This window comes from Ruditapes philippinarum, unplaced genomic scaffold, assembly GCF_026571515.1.
Source record: "Ruditapes philippinarum isolate M1 unplaced genomic scaffold, ASM2657151v2 ctg6940_1_1_1_1, whole genome shotgun sequence".
Classification (NCBI taxonomy): Eukaryota; Metazoa; Mollusca; class Bivalvia; order Venerida; family Veneridae; genus Ruditapes; species Ruditapes philippinarum.
The window spans coordinates 83363-99182 of record NW_026857065.1 but is presented as its reverse complement, the minus strand read 5'-3'; the positions used below and the strand labels follow the sequence as shown (position 1 = coordinate 99182).

The window sequence follows — 15820 nt, the reverse complement described above, 5'->3', positions numbered from 1 at the left end:
GAGAACAGAGCCTTGGTAGCTTACCCAAGCCGGTGAAAATTTGCATTATGTGATTGCAGAACTGTCGGCGGCTGCACCACTTCTTAACAAAATTTCTGGTTTCCAAAATTTTCCCTTGGGCAATGGAATTTTTTCTTTACCATGGTGTACATAAGGGTCCCATGTAAGAAGTTCATCCGTCCATGTAATTTTAAAGAATTCATTAATATCCAGCTCTCCCGAAATTATGTCAAACGTTTCAATAGCTAAGAGAAATTGGGAGAGATTGATCTGCAATAAATATAAGATTTTGTATTACTTAAAACTTGCCTCCAAACGAGCGAAAATAAATCAATAAAATCAAACTTGAGAAAAATATACTGAGAATTTAGGAACAGTAAAAATATTTAAGATTCAAGTTATGATTTACATGTTATGTATGATTAATGACTAATTTTTCAGTATTTATAACTATATTTCTACTGCGTAACTAACGCAGTAAAGGGTTATTTTTGCACACTTTGTGCTTTGTTTAGTATTTTACGTGGATTATAAGTGCCATTGACAATGTGCAAATTGCTTCCTTTAGGTAATTTCACTTAATAATACTTATAACTACATTTTCAAAATTTTCATGAAAATTAGCATGATTCTTGAGGCGTGCTGCTTTAACCCTCTACTACTTCAACTACATATACTAATCGGGTTCTTTTTGTCTTTCTATTTACATAAAATAATTAAATTAAAAAGAATATAATTGAAATTGTTCGTACTTCACTTCTTTAGATAATGTTTATTATTTTAACTGCACATTGACAAATTGATTTCACAAATCAAGTATAAATGTGTTTACTCACAATTACATATAATTCCATTTAAAAAAAGGTCCTCATTTGCAAACAAATATTTGTTTTATTATGCTCAACTTCAAAATTTACCTCAATTGGCTGACTTTGGTTGTACAAGGGCCTTAGAAATTTGTTGTATCTGGATTCATTAAATAACTTGTCTACTAGATCGCTCATTTCTGTGTACAATTGTCCGTGTGCAATCCAAATCACAAAACTTAAGTGCAGACAGCGAATGATATAATTAGTGTTCATTTCTAACAATTTTTTATGTAAAAATCACATAAAAATGTTATAAATACTGAGTCGTAATAACGCTATAATCTTTAACACAATACATGTACTTTACTTCAATCTCCATTATAAATGATTTATTATGACATTTTTGCAGGCTTTTATGATTTGCAAAACGTCATTGATTTTAACTTGTTACAATAAGCAAACCAAGTGACGATTTTCTTTTTTTTTCAAGCAAACTGATTGCATCGAATTGTATTCTTATAAATCTATTAGTAAACAAAAGTGATTGACGAAAAAGCTACTATTATAAGCAATACAAGCTAAAAATGATTTTCACATTATTTGTTTTCATCTTCAAGCATGTCACTTGAATCCACCCATTAAAATTTTCTTAACAAAAGCAAAGTATTTGTTTTACTATAATCTCACAAAACGAACATGACTGTGTTGTTCAATGTATTACCATAAAGGCTGAAATAATCTTTCAATGGCCACAACATTTCTTTCTTGACTGCCGGAAAATCAACGTCTTTAAAAATCCATTTCACACCTTTAATCACAGGAAACGTTCCGACAAGTGGATGACAAAATTTGATTTTAAATAAAAGATTGAAGTGAACTATTCATAACATATACCATAAATACTTTAAGAGCATTGATTTACAATACAATCTACATTTTGCAGTGTAATCGAACTTTGAAAAGTTCAAAATGCAAATATGAAAAATGGGCATGTCATTTACTCAGAATAAAAAAGGAAAAAGAAACGGAAACCCTAACCGTCAAAACTAAAAATGTTGAAAGTTCAGTTTGATTGAGTCTATTAATTGTCAGAAGTACATGTAGTGTACAAACAACAGTCCATCCCACTTATCAAAAACATTACACTTAAACATGAAATGGTTAAATAATGGGTTTAGAACATTCGAAGGTAAATTCATAAAGCGGTTATCATGAAACTTTCAATGTAACACAATCATGTCATTTTACGACAAGCGGTCAAAATAAAAATAGCGTGTGCTCTTAAACTGATAGGTTCAACTAGATAAAAAGAATTTTGAAATGGGATCGTTTGTATCATAAACGAGCTTTAAAAATATACTATGCTTAAATTTGATATCTGAAAACATTGATAAATGCTACACAGTTTCTTTATAACTATAAAATACATGTATTGACTTCACACAATGTAGATATGTTATGTTTGGAATTCTACACACTATAAGATGTCACAATATGAATATACAGTAAACTCCGCTTATAACGAACTCATTGGGACATTCAAAATATGTTCCTTATATCCGGAGTTCCTTATAAGCATATAGCGAACTAGTTCCTTGTATCAGGAGTTTTTATAGCGAACAGATTAACATATAACGAACTGATTGTTTACCATCGTCTGCCATTTTGAAGAGCATTTAATTAAGAAAAAATAGTCATTTATTACATTTCTTTTTGAGACACAATACCCGAGAGCGTATTTTTTGGAATTTGAAATCCTTTTTAATTTCAGTTTAGTTTTACTCCCTTTCTCAATTTCTCATAAAGTATCATATTTAGTTTCTAAACTCAATGCTTCCATGAGTAGGGATAAACAAAATTTTCGATATTTTCTTCTTTTTATGTATTAGTTGTATTATATTTAAAGAGTGACTTTTACTAATGAAAGATATAGATTTTTTTCCATTTCAATCAAGCGTACTTTGTAGTTTTCAATGATTGATTATGTTGAAAACCGATTATAAATGATCATAATTATTTAACTCGAGCAAAACTATTTAAGAAAAGAAATAAAAGAATAAAACATTTAACGAATAACCGTTTTATCTTGATGACAAGACCCATGCTAAAATATCCTTAATAGAAAACTATTACGTACTGCTATACAAATTCATTTCCATAGATGTACTGAAGTACACTCAACAATAAACGGTACATTTAGCCGCAAATGAACACGAAAGTTGAAAATGCGGGATCTATTTACGGATAGCGGATATTTTGGAGTTCGTTATAAAAGTTTAATTTTCTGTACTTTTAACTAAATTGGGACTAAGAAATGAGTTCCTTATAAGCGATAATTCCTTATAACCGTGTTCGCTTTAACCGTATATTTTTATTTTAAATGAAGAAGGGCAAAATTCGGGCCAAAATAAATTGTTCCTTATAACCGGAAGTTCGCTATAACCGTGTTCGCTATAAGTGAAGTTTACTGTATAGCATCATTCAAATTTTTATTTTTAGAAAATACCAACATTACTTGACATGTAATATGGAAAGCAGTTTCCAATTGATATTTCATTGTTCTTTTTTCAAATTAGTCATATTGAATAACAGTTTCATAGATTTCAAAAAAAAATATGTTTTAAATATTTTACCCAAAGATGAGCATAGTATATCTTTAAAAGACACTATGTCATATATTTCCTAAGATTCGTAGCTCACGGAACACACCCCGTTACTTCAGGTAAAGTGAGCGATAGTGAAACATTTGACCGATGCGCAGGAGAGTGACAGATAACTAGCTTATTAATCATTTTCAAGCCCTTGTCAACTCAATTATGATAAGCAGAAAATTAGAAAAGACTCTTGCAATTCCTGCACTACTTTCAAGTGAAAACAGGCTATCAATTTGTCTTAAAATAATACTACTCGATCTTTGGTTCCAAATACAGGTGTTATAAAATATTTGATCTTGAGGCATTTTACCAAGAAACACTTGACAGTGTGTAGACAAAAAGGTGCATAAAGGCAAGTTAATTTACAAAATCACACATATGGTGTCCATGATATAAAACATTAACCAATTACGCGATATACACGCCTTTTAACGCCTTTTTCACCCCCCTTATTTTGTTGTCTCAAATGGTGAAAAAATGCCTTATTTAGGCCCCCAACACTTGTTTTTGTTTGAGAAACGTTGTTAAAAAAGTGACAACTTTTTTGGCGCGGCCATCAACCAAAAGATACATCAGGGGGTTGCCAGAAGGGGGATGTGCCCTCTTCTGTTTGGGGGGGGGGGGTGGAAGGGGGCGGCAGTCCCCCTAATCGCCAATAAATTTTGGACTTGTTAGAGGCTAAAATGATCCAAGATCGATCATAAGGTAACGTGTAACCAACGCTGAAAAGCATTTGACTCTATCTCAATCCATTGAGAAGTTGCAGCACTTTGAAATCAATTTTGATGGAAAAAATCAACGCAAAATAGTGATTTTTTGGCAATTTTGAGATGCCCCCTCGTTGCCATGGTAACAGAAAATTTAATTCTGAGCATGTTGTTGCAAAGGCAATGGTCCAGTCAACATTTGTGCCAAGTTTGATTAGTATTGAAGCAGTTTTTGTATAGTTTTATAGCAATTTGAACTTGTAACGGGAGACTTTTCAATGAAAACAACCATTTTTCACAAAATGCTCATGAAGTAATGGGTTAAAATCTGGAAAAGTGTGAGCCCGACAAAACTGTTAATGTTGCAGGCTCGGTTTGATTGAACTTTCATGGGCCGTATAGGAAAGTGCAAGGTACCGTTCACGTCCCCTAGCACCGGCTTAACTAGAATTCAATTTCAAATGGTGGTAATGGTGAAATTTCGAATTAAGAACATCCGCAGATGTGTTTATACGGCGGTTAGAGTGAAACCTTCAATTTGACACTTTCGTGCCATTCCATGACAAACGGCGTGTAGACACTTAAGTAAAAGAATGCGTCTGTCCTAAACGAGAAGACAATTAGCGAAACTAAATAAAATGGAATTTTGAAAAGGGATCAGAGGTAACTTGAGACTTGAAAGTGTTGGAATCAATGATCGTATCCTTTATGCAGTAACAGGTTAACATCTATTAAATTTTATAAGAAGTAAACCCATAACTGTACTGAAGTGACGAAATGTTAAGTGACCTTCAGTGATACATATAATTAATACCCATGAAATGATACCTGTACGATGTGTCTTTTTAAGATCTTGATGGGGCGAAATACTAATGCAAGAGACTGCCCAGGTAATATTGTCTTTCGTAACATTTTTAACATCTCATTTTTTATAGAATAAACTGCAAAGCCCGCTCAATCTAATATATAACCTTGGGAAAACACAATATTTCTATAATAAAATGACACACCGTTCTTCAATTACGCGGTTATTGTTCACAAATGAAATACTGTGCCCCCACCCGTACCTCTGAAAAATACATTATTTGTAATCTATGCAAGTCCATGTAAGAACATGGTTAGATCAAAAGTAAAGAACAAGAAATAAAGTATAAAGTAACAAAAGGGATACGCATGTCACTGTTATAAATGTGATAAATATCACTTATGAAGATAGTAAAAGAAACTAACTAACTCACGTGCTTTTCAAACAAGAAAATGCATTAATCAGATTGAAAGCAATAGTTCTAACAAGTGCCATTTTGTTTAACACACAAAAATCATTTCATGCTTTACAAATTATAATGCTAATTGTCATGGCAATTTATTTTTTGGATACTAAATATTAACCAAATGAATCAATATTATTACCATGGTGTTTGTTCATTGAGGCAATTCATACATATATGTATTCAATAAACAGAACTGATTTTTGCCTGTAACAATTACCTCCCTGTGACCGGTAAAACTATGAACAACTCGCTAGGTAAAATAATATGAAACAGCAAAGGAATATATCTAAAATTAAAAAAAAAACATGTGCCACTCGTGATATAAATTTACATTCACTTTTTTCTACACGGGAATGTATGTTATACTAGAGATAATTGTATGCATGCGTGTATTCGTGTTACTACGTTCTGAAGGTGTTATTTTTCAATGTAGTGGTTAGACAACAGCTACAAAATTATTAAGTCGCAACATACAGCAATAACGTCTTTTTAAAAACATAAAAACATTGTAATTCAACATTAAATATGAAATAATATGAAAGCTATCATTAAGTATTAGGTTTGTCCTTTCGACAAGAACACTCTCATTTTGTACACATGTGTATCTGCAGAATTCCATTACCAGGAACTAAAAGATATTAAAAATGCGAACCTCGGTACCTTTCCTCAGGTGAGTAAATGTAACACTTAACGTTATTAATATGGCCTTTATTTATAGAATGTTCTCTTATTAAAAATATACTTGCACAATTTCTATTATGCAAAAATTCGTTATAACTTTTACAGTCTTATTTCTACAACAAAGTTTTTTTATTAAGTACAGAATGTATTAATTTACAATATCAACAAACAGGAAGAAATAAATTCAAAAAGATAAATGAAGAGTAAATCAAAACTTGTTCCTCATAAACATTAATTATATGAGCATAATCCATTGTATATGTCCTTTTGGGCTTTAAACAGTCTGACTGCAGATATAAATGTCAATTTACTACATATAACATTAACTTCTAATTATTCTAAGACTTCAAACTTACAGATGTAATGACAAATCACAACACTTATAGGTATTTTAGTGGCAGGTTGAAGCCATATTATTTAATTTTGTTGTTTTTACAAGCAAGATCAGTAATCAGTCTATCATCAAACAGTTTTCAAAGTATATACGATAATGTAATTAATGAAGTTCAATGTTTAATTAATTGTATACTTTTGTGATGCTACAAATAGATTGTCTGAAACCAAACATATGGATGTCACAGAAGTCGACCATTTGCGGATAATTTAGAAACTAGTCCAGCAAAGCCGATATATGACCAATATGTGATACAATCGCCGTAAAAAAAAGAAAAAGAAACACATAAAAATAATATTTTCGCTAAAGATTAACAATAAAATAACAATAAAGACAAACTTAAAGGGACAGTTAAGTCGGCACACCGAAACCTGACACAGTCAAACATTTTGTACTGAAATTTTTTATTGTTAATCTAGTATTAACTTTTCTTTGCTTTTCTTTTAAATTTCGTCATGTTTTGAGTAAAATTTATCTGTTTTAAATATGCCATATGACATATTATCTAAGTCGAAAAAACACAAGAAAAATTAATGCGAAAGGTCAATGGTATATAATAACTTAAAGTTTGCTGAATTAAAGTGAATCATATAATTGAATCGAAAAAAAAAAAAGAAAACAGAATTGTAAATAACACACACCAAAATAAAATTCAATAGATGTTTGCATTTTTGTTTCTGTTTTTTTCGACATCAATTAAGCTAGCTATTTTAAACTTTTAGAATTATTCCAATCTGGTGTTTTTCAGCGTTAACTACACAATAATTAGATAGGATTGCAGGGAGGTAATTGACAGCTACAGCCGTAGTCTGCCAGTTGAAAGACATCAATAAATATAACAAGTTAAATGTTGATGCTGCACATCAAAGACGCCGCCAATTGATGTGAACAGTCACAAGTAATGTACAAAATCAGAATTGAAAATCGTTCTCTATAACAGTTGAATATCCGAAGCACTAATTAATTTTTTCTCCATGTTATTTGTATGTGTCTGAAATTCTGAAATGTTTGTCTGTAGCGACAAAGATTGAAACGTCTGGTCGAAGCAAAATAAATTGGATAACAAGTGAAATTGAAATGATTGGTAAACTTAAAATAAATTCAAGACAATATGTGCCAAGAATATGTCCATTTAAATATTGGTGCGATTGCATAGTCGCCTAGAATCTAGGTATGGGACCACAAAATGTAATTAAAAATCTAGGCAAAGAGAACAATCGTCGATCACAGAATCCTTCAAAGTAACCTATTGCAAATATTTGTGATACATTTTAAAATAATCGTACTTTTTTCACTCAGTTAATCTGTTTTATAACTTAAATGTTAATTATTTTAATGAATTACATGTCGCACACGTTTTGCCTGTTTTGCAAAAAATATTTCCGCTGCGTCCGTAGCGCCAAAATAATCTCCGTTGCGTATTTTAGTGATACCTCTTGCTCTGTTCCCGTCATTAGACTATAGACGGGTCTGTGTTGAGTTAAGGGTTCAGGGAGAACCGCCTCTCTGATACTGGGCGTGGTTTAGGCTTTGTAACTTGTAATTCGTCAAGTTATATTGGTCATTATTGTCCTGGTTCCCTCCCCCCACCGCCGTCAACGAAGACTAAATGTTTGGCGACAATTTAAGGCGGAGACGAACTTCAACAGAGGCAAATGAAGTGAGTGATACTGCTTTAGTCGTTACCTCTCTCAACGGTTAAGTTTAAGAACGATCGACTATAGACTGGCTCATTGGCACGTTATTTATTAAGAAGATAAAAGTAGATAATTATAAAAAGAATATGATATTCAAACATGACACTTTCACTTCAGTTAAACGTTTATTTTAATCCCTTAAAGCTCTGTGACGTGTTGTGCATCAGAAAAGCTATTTTTATTAGAAAATTTGAAAACAATGTGATTTTGTTAAAACAAAAACATGCACAAAATCAAATCTAAAATGTTTTCCATTGCTATACGGACAAATGTATATCTACTAGACGGCGCGTGCACGCGCCGTCTAATAAAAGATTAACGCATTTTATTAATATCAATGGTGAATTTATCAACGAGAATAAAGTCAATATTACTCTACTTTTTTATTCTTTAAGGCAACAACAGACACAACAACAACAACATCAACAGCAACGAAAAAGAGGCACATTTTACGAAGATCTTTAAATATTTAAATATGGCCATTCAGTTTTTTTCATGATGACTAATTATATTCAATGATTGATATAAAAGCAGCTTTGTTAAAATTGATAGCTTTCAAAGAACAGAAATGAAGCAACATTGTAATTGTTTCAAGTGAAATGTTTCATAAATTTCAAGTAAATCAATTTACATAGTGAAAGATATATAGATATACCTGAAGCATACTCTTTGAATGATATTAAACAGGCATGCATTATAAGGGGGTAGATGTAAAAACTAATCAATTTAATGTAAACACAAAAGTACGTTATGTTCTGCAAAAAAAATCGAAAAAAAAATGTGGCAATTAAAATTGTAATGAAATTGTAGGAGTGTGCAATTGTGATGCATTCAGTTATTTATATTATAATAAAAACGGTTTTTGTTTACAATAGAAACATTTAAAAAGTATGTTTAATTACATTGAACTTAACATTGTTATAATATCCACAATCGTCCATTTGTCAAATATAATATATTCTGCAACTAACATTAAATACAAATTAATCTTTGTTGAAGAAAATTCTACAAAAGATTGATTAGTCTTTAATACAGTTTTCAAAGCCTACATGTACCAGCTCTTGAACGTAAATCCAACAAATGTAATATCAACAACAATAATGCACGAAACAATAGCCCAAAAATAAATTCTATCAAGAGCTTCGGCTACTTCGTGTGCGGGAATAGGGTGATTTTCTTCCTCCTCATTTAATATTTTTGTCTTTCTCCGCTTCATCACTATTCGTAACAAACAATTCGGGAGATATTGCACTGCTGGTTTGCCTGCGTAATTTACGATGTATATACTCCATAGCACTCCAACAGTGTTGATACAATTTAATACAAGAAACTGGTACGACAGGTAAGGTATTTTTAAAGAGTTTTCAGGAATTCTTTCAGTTGCAGCTGTTGTAGTTACAACTAATGACAAATACAGCGTTATCGCAAATGTTAATCTTTCTCCAGAGCTTGGACATACAAAACATGTTGCCATATTTAGACAAGACATAAGTGTAAAAGGTATAAATACATTTACTAATTCAAACGTTGCTCTTCTTTTTATCGCAAACGATGACTGAAACATTGGCATTGTCACATTTTCTATGTTGCTATCCTTCAGTAGCAAAATGTTTATATTGGTACCCTTTATTTCCAATTCTCCATTTTCTTTTAAATCACTAACGATAATATCCGTACTTGGTGAGTTAAGCATGATTTCTGTATCATCATGGTTGGAGATAATAAATTTAAAGTAACACGTGTGCATATCGTATGGGTAAAACGAAGTGTTAACATTACATTTTGTTTTATAACTTCCAGCCGGAATAGTCCTTACCGATCCTTGATATGTGGCCCATGCCGGTGCAAATCCGCTCCCATAAACTGAGGATTCCTCATTTGCTGGTCCATTTGTGAGGTAAAAATTCGGTTTCCAGTGTTTTCCTCTAGGTAACATTATTCGTTTCTTTCCTGCATACAGATCTGGGTCCCATTTAAGCATTTCATCTATCCATTCTATTTCAAAATACCCGTTGACAAGCAATTCTCCTGTTGTGATGTCAAAATATTCGATGCTACTTATAAATTGTGTCAAATTTACCTGAAACAAAGCAATAAAAGATTTCACCATTGAAAACGACCTAAATTTTGTTTCTTGTCTTCAATCCAGTAACAAAGACAACAATTCAGACAAGCAAATTTAAATTGTAAACCAAAATCATCTCGGGATATCAAATTTTCACTTGTATAAAAAAGAAAACTGATCCACTTACCTTTATAACATCAGTCTGGTTAAGGAGAGGTCTAAGCATTGTGTTATATCTTTTCTCATCAAAGAGATGTCCTAACAAAGAGTCCATTTCCTTGTATGTTTGTCCAAACGTTGCTCCAACCGCATTTCCTATTATTATAATGAATATAATCGACCCCATTGGTATATTTTCCAAATGATACCTTATGTTGTTGTTTTGCTTACAGATTATTTTTTTTTATAGAATTAGCAAAACTTTATAAATAGTGAAAATATTTCTTAGCGAATGTTTTCTCCTAATTTGTAAACCCTTTATAAACATTATATTACTTTATGCAAAAACCTCTTCAGTATCATTGATTGAATGATACAAAATAAAGCAAGGCTATCCTGTACAAACAATATATAGCGTGATATTTCATTTGTATAACGTATCTCATCGATGCTGTTTAGTTGATTTATATTGATTTGGTTAAAGGTAGGTTAGATATTTATTCATGAAAGCTTTTACGAGATGTGCAAGATAAAGTGGGTAATATTTTGTTGCAAACATACATTTCTCAATGTTCATTCATTATGTATCGAAGGTGGTGTAATGCGAAAAGTGTTTTGTCAATATGTATGGTATTTAATTACCTTAAAAATTGCTTAGTTCTTTAAGATTTATAAACATTTTCAGTTTTCAAATGGATGCAAAGAGTGTTTCTAGTTTCGTGAAGTTTTTTCAGATATGATATTTATTTTCCTCTGAAACATTTGTATATTGTCAATAATTAAATATATCTTCAAGCGTTGTTTTTATTTTTAGCTAGATTGACAAAAACATGCATTTCGGAGTGTATGTCAAGCTCAATTAAACCAAGGTATCCAATTGTGTAATGAAATACCGTTCGTAAGCGTTGTTTTTAGTTAAATTGTCGTAAACATCCATTTCGGGGTCTATGTCAAGTTCAATTAAACCCAGGTATCCAATTGTGTAATGAAATACCGTTTGTTAGCGTTGTTTTTCAAATTACACAGACATTGGGCAATTAAACTAAATACTAGAACTTTGTTAACTTACGGTGGTGGTGGTGGTGGTAGTAGTAGTGTTTGTGTTCATAGTAAGAAGGATTATTGTTTCAATTTATATGTCAAACACAGTATTGTACATTTTTTGTTTTACAATGAGCCAGTGTCCTATTTGCCAACAGAATTTCTCGAGATGTGACGCCATGCTGAGGCATGATAAGTATTCCATAACAGCGATTACTCTGTTCAAAGTTCATAACATCACAACAAATCGCTCCTCGGGTAACTGCTTAGGGAATAGGCTGCGGTGTATTTACCGGTACTGTTTAGCTCATTTTTTGTATCTGCAGTATTTTGTACTGTTTATTTCAATTGCCCTTGGTGAACCTCTTCCTCTCTAAAATTATTTCTTTTATACTGCCTACATTCAATGCGTTTAATAAATCATCATTTATAAATGGTTTTGTTCAATAAATATAGCTTTGTTTCCTGAGTTTTCAATTATAGCATCTAAAGAAGTATTTAATGGACTGATGAAATTTGTCTCTTAATTTACAATAAAAACAATTTGCAAGAGGTTGTATCTATACAACAGCACTTTGGCTGATTTAGAGTTTTATCATTATAAAGTAACATATACAATATGAATGGTAGTTTATAATACTGAAGATTTTGTTATTTGCACATGTACAGTATTTAAGAATTTCATTTAGGTGTTTGCAAAACAAATTCTTCAAACAAAAGAGTTTGCTTTATAATATATATTGATACAAAACTTACAACAACTGTTACCGACAAAATTTTATGTGGGGTCAATAAAAAAATGCTCTATAAAAGTGTACGAGGGTGATAGAACAATATGAAGGCTTTTTCTATGAAATTATTAAAATAATCTCATTGCAGGTTCAAAATGCAAAACAATTTAATATATTATAACATATAAAATATAAATGAAATACAACCCGGAGCAAATAGAGGCACACCGGATTTACATAACGACGGCACGTCGTGACACCTTAAACAATGTTTAACAAAGCATTAAACAATCCTAAACATTAACATCTCCTAAAATCGAATTCCTATGAACCTGCCCACAATATGCCTAGTTTATCATACAAGATGATCAAAACAGTTGTGCTTCGTGTAGCTTCTTCGATGTCGGAATAATAATTGAAGGCTGTGAGGGAAGCTTATTGTCAAACACCCTTTTTCGCTCATATTTTTCGAAAACATTTCAAGCATCTGAAGACTGTACGTCTTTTCGATTTTTGTGTAAACAAAATTTTTTAGCAAATTTTCATTCGACATCCTGAAAGATAACCGTAAGTAGACGCAAAATTTGATCCTGTAAGCATATTTTGCAATTCCGGCAGGCCCACATATTACATTACAAATTTATGTCAGCAACACATTTTATTGGCAGAAAATACGTTATTTACGGGTAAACATATATCAAAATATTCAAATGCACCGGAGAACTAATATGAGAGTTGTGCAAAAGTTGCATAAATTTGGTAAGAAGTATATATAAAATGCAGTCATTTTTAGAATATATTTTTGATTGAACCGCAACCATGCTTACATTGAAATTAAGTTTAAAAGTCCTTTGACGTCAAATGTAGCAGTTATATCAAAAGTCAACATATTTTTTACACAACCCTCTTATTGATTAATAGTATAACATTTTTATTTTGTTAACAGTTATTTACAACATGTATTAAAAATGGAGTTGACAAGAGTTCTTTATGAATTAACCTTTCGGTAAAACAATCGGAAAACACTTCTTTCACCGACTTACACAAAACATCTCATCTTTTTTATATCGAAATAGTTAAAAAAAACATTAATCAAAATGTATCTATAAAAATGATCCATGGTGACTTTAAGAAAATGACAAAAAATACTTTGTAAAATTTAGCATTTGAGTATAAACATGGTAGACCCAAGAACCAAAGATTAATCCTTCCAAATGAAAGATGCAACTGCTAAAAATCACTTTATTATAATAAATTACATAACTGTAGTAATAATACAAATGTACATGTACATGTTTTTCCACCAGCAAGAGTGTTCAGCTCGATGCACTACACCTTTCAGAAATACTAGTATTTCATTATACTCGTGTTAGTTATGTCATTATGATGCGACATTCCGCGTCCGCAATACAAAAATTCGTTGCATTGGATCGTTTGTATTTAACTTTAGCATTCTGAAATAAAGAGATCATACACAACTGTATTGTTTATATGGTGTATTTTAATCAAACTTAAATAAAGTGTTTAGGTAAATTTATCGCGCACGGTGTTTTTTCTTTAACTATTTCAAACACGGGAATTTTTTTCTCGCTTTTTAAAACATTTGTGAATGCTTTTAAGTTTAACTAGATTAAAGTTGGACAAGTTTCTGTATTTCGCAGTTTAGAGTTTAAAACATGGCAGATCAAAAAACCATCTCTTGTAAACTTACAAATTTTTTCAACAAAAGAATGATGTAACTGGTTTGCAGCAACGATATTTCTGAAATGCATGCTCTTTTGTGCTACAAATGTCAAATTATGTATTTTATATTTCTTCCTTTTAATGCATGTGTGGCATTTGTATCTGCATTGCCTATTGCTAAATTATTATGAAAAAGAGAAAATAAAAATGTTTAAAGCAAAAACACAAAACTGGTAAAGACATGGTTCATTCAAGTTTAAATTTTTACAAAAACCAAACATGAAAACATAATAGATTGCAGAAATTCTTCTATTAGTTTTCCTTTCTTTATTGATAACGATATTTTGAAGACTTAAAAAATCGGAGAAAATGAACGAAACAAGAAGGTTTCTGATAAGTTTAGGAATATGCTATATTGGCATAAACGTGATAAAATGGAAATCTTTTAATCAAGGTACGGGCCACATTTAATTTAGCTGAACAAAGTTCGTTTTCTTTGTTGTAAGTTATTAAGTCAAATTGACCATTTCGTCACCTTAGTGCAATTACTGATCAACTGCTATTACATTTAGAAGGACTAATTCAATAATTACACTAAGATGAGAATAGTCTGTAGTTCTTAGTAATTTGAAACTTCATATAGTGATATAAACTGAATAATAATAATAATAATAATAATAATAATAATAATAATAATAATAATACTGTTGAAGCCAATCAGGCACCGTGAAAGATGTTGCACATTTTATTGTCTTCTGGACATTTATCAATTCGATTTTTCAATAAACACCTCTAATGTTATCGTCCCACTGCTCTTCTTTTATATATTGCATATAATTTACATGTTTATAAATTGTTTTACAAATATACAATATTGACATATTCAGTGCGAATAGTAATATTTCTATCGCAATGGATAAAATAAATGGCGTATATTAAATAGAGGATATTGAATGAGTGTAAATTCAATACTGAATTTATTGCACGAGTTGAATAAAATTATATTATTCGAGCCTCTGGCGAGCATAATATTATTTTATTCAACGATTGCAATAAATTCAGTAATGAACTTACACGAATTTAATATTCTATTTATCACATACCCAAAATAAAGACCGTTTAAAGTAAAATAAAAGTCATTTTTCATTGACGCGCCCATAGTATAACGTTATCATTTAGCGCGTCTTTACACTATGTTTGTTAACGCTAATGACGTCACGTAAAAATATATGCACGGCCGTGCAATACCATATTTACAGAGTCGCAAAATCGGCACGGGTGTGTGATAAATATATTTACGTATGTGATACATTTAAAATACTTGAATCATTGAAAAGTATAAAAAAGAAAGATACAAAATAATAATGCGAGCAGAATGCAATTGATTAAAAACAAAATATCATTTCAAACAAGAGAACATAACAAGTATTTGAAAACACAGCCCTCATTTTCTAAATAAATCAAGATTGAAAACTAGTATCGCATGTACCAAAATGTATTTTTAATTTTAGTTTCAACCTATTTATTGTAGCTAGATTGCGAAACAAGTTCTTGCAACTTATAATAATCACTTTCAAGCCCGCTTCCTGGACTGCTAATCCAATTACCAATGCTTGATTTAATATTTGTAAGTGTCCTAAGAGTGTTTACCAGGTATGTGCTATAATATAAATCAATAACAAAAACAAATACCGACGATGCGAATACAAATATCAACATATTAGTATTGCTATTCAACATAACAATTAATGGAGAAATATCTGGTGTTCTATTTCAATACAATTCTTAAATGGGGTTCGAGAAATTCTAAGCAGTATGAAAATTAACTATGGTAAATTAGTTTAAACGGTACGCTAAACTTTGGTTTTCATTATGTATGTTTTTTGTTATTTCCTAAACTTATTGAGACCTATATGTCAACATTAAAT

General features: G+C 31.0%; 1 protein-coding gene across 1 annotated transcript; it reads right to left on the bottom strand.

Moving 5' to 3' along the window:
* Positions 1–8582: 8582 nt before the first annotated feature.
* LOC132748647 (neuronal acetylcholine receptor subunit beta-3-like) lies at positions 8583–10783 on the bottom strand. Its single transcript, XM_060738256.1, has 2 exons — positions 10466–10783; positions 8583–10293 (listed from the first exon to the last, which is right to left on the bottom strand). The coding sequence occupies exons 1-2, from the start codon at positions 10622–10624 to the stop codon at positions 9259–9261; spliced, it is 1194 nt and encodes a 397-aa protein (XP_060594239.1). The 5' UTR covers positions 10625–10783; the 3' UTR covers positions 8583–9258.
* Positions 10784–15820: the final 5037 nt, after the last annotated feature.

What these genes read in the sequence shown, in the direction of transcription:
- LOC132748647 (XM_060738256.1), bottom strand. Translation starts at nt 10,624, where the DNA reads ATGGGGTCGATTATATTCATTATAATAATAGGAAATGCGGTTGGAGCA. An exon ending in ACCAGACTGATGTTATAAAG is followed by an intron (nt 10,294 to 10,465) that starts GTAAGTGGATCA and finishes GCTTTGTTTCAG; the next exon opens with GTAAATTTGACACAATTTAT.